The 5,000-nt window shown below is 47.9% G+C and overlaps 1 protein-coding gene across 1 annotated transcript in view; it reads right to left on the reverse strand.

The window, feature by feature from the left end:
* LOC135826483 (copine-1-like) overlaps window positions 1-5,000 on the reverse strand; it is a 24,996-nt gene that overhangs the window by 10,606 nt on the left and 9,390 nt on the right. Inside the window, exons 9-11 of the mRNA XM_065339092.1 lie at window positions 1,823-1,882; window positions 852-991; window positions 1-46 (exon numbers count right to left, since the gene is read on the reverse strand). The exon at window positions 1-46 is cut by the window's left edge and continues 9 nt beyond it. Coding sequence (XP_065195164.1) covers window positions 1-46; window positions 852-991; window positions 1,823-1,882 — 246 coding nt within the window. The remainder of the gene's footprint in view (window positions 47-851; window positions 992-1,822; window positions 1,883-5,000) is intronic.

Raw genomic sequence — 5,000 nt, forward strand, 5'->3', positions numbered from 1 at the left:
TGGTGGGACCTTGGCACCAAAACCAAACGCAGGGAAGAGCTTGTCCCTGCCAGTAGTAAAAAAAGCAATCACATCACTAGTCAGAGACATTACTGTAAAAGCCATTATTCTGACGAGGCGTATATATAACGATTCCTAAAATTGACTGGTTTACGTGTACCAAAGGTAACAATTCTCAATCATTCTCAACGTATGGCTTTTACAGTACTTCAAAAAAGAACTCAGTGACAAACTCCACCATGTATTATAATACAGGTGACCTCTATTGGATATCTGAAATTCGAGTGGGAGTACACTATATCTCCTAATTCTTGCTCCAAGGCCCGTGCAAGCATGAGCTTTAACACTGGTCCTAGTAACTTACATGTAGTTAGTTCACTGTGCTGATTCTGACATGATTACACATAACGTAAAGTCTTGTGTAAAAGCCGCGGCTTCTATGACTTTCTTGGTGAAATTCTGCAGGCTTCTATGTGAGACAGGCTTCTATACAAGACAGGTATTTCTATGTATGTCAACACTAAAACCAGGCTTATGTGTGATTTGATGGGCCCAAAATTGCGGCGTCTATTCGAGGGCGGCTTCTATTCAAGACTTTACGGTAACTACTGAGCCAGCTTCATGTTCGTACCTCAACGTACTTTTACAAGCACGATTTGTATAGTCTCTGGAGGCACCTTAGACAACAAAAAAAGTTCCACTGCACCTCAGTAATACAGGGAGGGTAGGGAGGAGGTACTGCTAAAAGCACAGGTGGAGGGAGGTTCTGTTAAACGCAGAGGAGGGGAGGGGGTACTGCTATTAGGTGAGAGGAAGAGAAAGACACTGCAGTACACCGAACAATTCCTTACGTGTCATACTGCTCGCAAATAGAACCAACCGCCCACAGTGCCCGCTGGTATTCATTCATTGCTCCACCACCCGGGGGAAGATAATGTAGAGAGTTGGACTTGCGCGGATCACCGTTGGAGCCAGTGAAGTCGACACCAACCTGTATAGGATGAAGCAGAGGAATAGGGTAAGACGGTGTGTGTGTGTGTAAAAAAAAGAAAGAAAAAAAAATGAAAAATAGGGATTCATTGGCCAAAAAAGCCACTTCAATCAGCTGAGTGGTGAATTATTATTATTATTATTATTATTTTGCTTGTTCGCGTTGGCATCAACCTGCATAAAGCAGGTATATAGCCTTCGTTTAAGCTGCCATAAAAAAGAAAGCTCATCCTAAGCGAGAGGACTAGAGGAAAAGATAACGATAATGGGATACAGAATACAAAGAAATCCAATGAGTTAAACATACAATTCAAAACAAGAAAGAAAGGAAAGAAAAACAGAGCCGAATCTACCGATTGATCCATCAATCGACAAAGGGGACTAATCCGTTAATGTTGCAAAGTAGAAGCTGATTGTAGTTGCAGATCTCCAGGCCAGGGCCATGTTGTGAATACCAGGCTAAAATTAGTGGCGGTCAATTCATCAGCCTTGCAAGCTGTTGAACGGTGTAATCCCAGCACAAGTTGCTACGTCTAACATAGCTGTTCGCTATCATCGCATCAGCGATGGGCAGGTCTAATGTCTGAGGTGTGTGTATGTGTGTGTGTGTGTGTGTGTGTGAGAGAGAGAGAGAGAGAGAGAGAGAGAGAGAGAGAGAGAGAGAGAGAGAGAGAGAGAGAGAGAGATAGATAGAGAGAGAGATAGAGAGAGATAGATAGATAGAGATAGAGATAGATAGGGAGAGAGAGAGAGAGAGAGAGAGAGAGAGAGAGAGAGAGAGAGAGAGAGAGAGAGAGAGAGAGAGAGAGATAAATAGATAGAGACCACTTACCACAAAGTTCAGTTCACAGCCATGTGAGATGTAATCAAGGAAGGAATAGCTGCGTTGAAACTGCACAACGCATACACATATAATACAAGTATGCACACACATGAACACACACACACACACACACACGCACGCACACACACACACACACACACACACACACACACGCACGCACACACACACACACACACACACACACACACACATGAATACACGTGCACACGCACGCATGCACATGCAGACACACAAAAGAAGCCGATTAAAAAGCCAGAGATATGAAGTGGAACGGAATTAGTAGAGATATCATCAAAAGATTCAAGGCTCGCGTCAGACTCGGCTAGACTGGTTTTCCCCACCCGTAGGAACGCCACCACTCTCAAAGATCAAAGGCGCAGATGCAGCTCATAAAGCCGTGGGAGGTGAATAGATTAGACTCACCACAAAGCGGTCAAAGACCGAGTACTGTACAACGATAAATTTTCACGATGTGCAAATTTTGCGTTTTCAAGAATTGAGCTGGTTCACGATGAGAAACTTTCGTTATTTTATCTATTGAGTTGGATCTTGTACTGTCTACAATCAATGTACCGAGCAGTTCGCGGCGATTTATATTCGCGAATGTGTGATGGTCGCGCGCAATTAGCGAAATTTAATGGTGGTTTGGCGTATGCGCTAAGCCCTGTTAACGAACATGGAACACCTACCACTGATGCCTAGTCTGATGATCATGCATCATCTGAATATGATGTCATTGCCATAGGTGCGCATGCGCATCCTGCACACCACTCTACCAGCCCAGGGCGCGAAATAACGGTCGGACATCGGACAATTTCCGACCGTTTACGGTCAGTTTCCGGATGTTTTGTACACATCCGGACAAAGTGTCCGCGCACTTTTTTGCAAAGCACAAAAAAGAAAAAGCACGTCAATCCTTTGTCTCATAGTCATTAGTGATGTCGTCTGACAAGAGAAAGCCAAGCACCGCTGATGCCGGTGCTCCTCTTGGAAAGAAGCCCAGAGGAGTCAAGACGACCACTTGTGACAAGTGGGTCGCCGAGTATGATAGGGAGCTTTCAACTTCTGTTTGGCTGAGCTATGAGCGCAGTACCTCAGATCGTAGCGTTGTCGAAAATTTGAAGTGTAAGATGTGTTCCCGTTTTGTTGATAAAATTCGCAGCAGCAAGAATTTTTCTGACTCCTTCGTCGTTGGCTCAAGGAACCTGAAAACGTCAGCCTTCAAAGATCATGCTGCTTCTGAAATGCATCGCCGTGCCATGGCAATATTTGGCAAGAAGCAGTCAAGCGGAAACCCAATAGAGTATGCGCCAATCGCTCGAGCCTTACTTGACGACGCAGCAGCAGCCAAGGTCGGACGTAAGTTTGAAATTGCTTACCTAATATGTAGAGAGCATATGGCTTTCGCGAAGATGGAATCGCTCTGCCAGCTTGAGGCGCGTCATGGCGTTGATTTAGGCAGTGGACATAAAAACGAGAAAGCCTGCACATTGTGTTTTGATGTGAAAATTTGGACATGTCCGGCCATTTTTGCAACTGGCAGGACATTGTGTCAGAGCACATTTTAATCCTTAGCGCATGCCCTGCAGTCCATGCCTGAAGCCATGTCCGGCTTTCGATGCGAATGGACCATTGTCCCTGTACAAGCAGCAGCCAGGCAATACTGCCTTGGAACAGCACGAGAACTGGCTGCATGCAGTACGCACAGAAGTCTGGCAAAGGACACTCGTCGAGGATGATTGCGTTCCATCTCTCTCTGCCCTTCGTCTGCACTGGAAGCGTGTATGCTGGGTGCTAAGCATGTGGCGCCAAGCTCAAAGCAGCCGTATAGTGTATTCAGCACAGGATGGCAATAGCTGGACCACGACCCGGTAACAGGCTACAGGTTGTGTGCGATACCGAGGAGCATACTCAGAGCGTGCGCCAACGTGTCCTTGCACTAACACGTGGCTGTGGGTGCAAGAAGTCGAAGTGTACCTACCACACAGCAGTGTAAATGTAAGAAAGCCGAGAAAGTGTGTGGTCCTGGCTGTCGGTGCCTTCACGGCAGCAATGCTGCAACATCATCACAACCACCATCAGGAAGTTCGCCACCAGCCATCATTGCCCTTCAGTCCGAGAGTGAGAAAACACCTTTGTCATTTCTGCTTTCTGAGTGTTCACTGGTTTGTCTGTCAGTTGTCAATTTTCATTTTCCTGCACTCCCTTTACCTGGCGACGGACATGCCAAGGACACGGAGCACCTCACGGGGTGCAAGCGCTGATGGAGCTGACGGTCCCCCAGCTCTCTACCCGTATCCGCCGTGGGCTGTGAATGCTCAAGAAAATGGGAGAGCGAGGTCCCGTGTGAGCCATGGGCACAGCTCCGCCAACGCGGGCCAGATGGCTTCTCCTGGGCTGCCACAGCCAGCTCCCCTCACCTTGCACGACCTGACCTATGTTATCTAGCCCCTTCTGGAGCGCTTGGAATCGAACATCGTCGTCCCAACCACCTCGTCCATAGCTCCATCACCAGCACCAGAATCAGCTCCCCTGCCTCTGGGGCAACCTGCTCTGATGTCCTTGGTTTGCTCGGCCGGTTCTGCAGGACTGCCCGCCATCTCTCCACAGCTAAGGGGACGCATAGCGCAAGGTGAGTTTGTGGAACTTGGAGACCTGTTGCCTGAAGCCATGTCCGGTAGTAGCGATGTCCTGCAGTTGTCTTTAGTGAACGGCAGGTCCGTTGTCAACTTGAGTTGGTGCAGCACTTGCCCACTCCCCAGCCCTCCAAGCGCCGAGTCCATGACTTGGCGACGTGGTTAGAGGCGTTTACCTTGTTCGTCAGAGTCCTGGTCGATGCGTCACCGGACCAAGCACCAGAATTGCTGGCGTACCAAGCCACCATTATCGAGGCCAACAATAATTACCTGACGGACGCGTGGCTAGCCTGGTATGACCGCTGTTTCCGTGTTGGTCTTGCTTCCATGCCGCATCTGCAGCGAAGGGTTTCTCCCTTGACAGTATCCCACTGGCTGCATTCCAGTGAATGCGTTTGATTATGCACTTGAATCGATTCACGAATCCACTCGCATGCATTCAAGTCGTTCGATTTTCATGTCATGAGCCCTGGAATCGGTTCGGAATCCATTCACCTTATTCACATCAGGTGATGTGAACAGTATGAATC

Source organism: Sycon ciliatum, chromosome 10 (genome assembly GCF_964019385.1).
Source record: "Sycon ciliatum chromosome 10, ocSycCili1.1, whole genome shotgun sequence".
Taxonomy (NCBI): domain Eukaryota; kingdom Metazoa; phylum Porifera; class Calcarea; order Leucosolenida; family Sycettidae; genus Sycon; species Sycon ciliatum.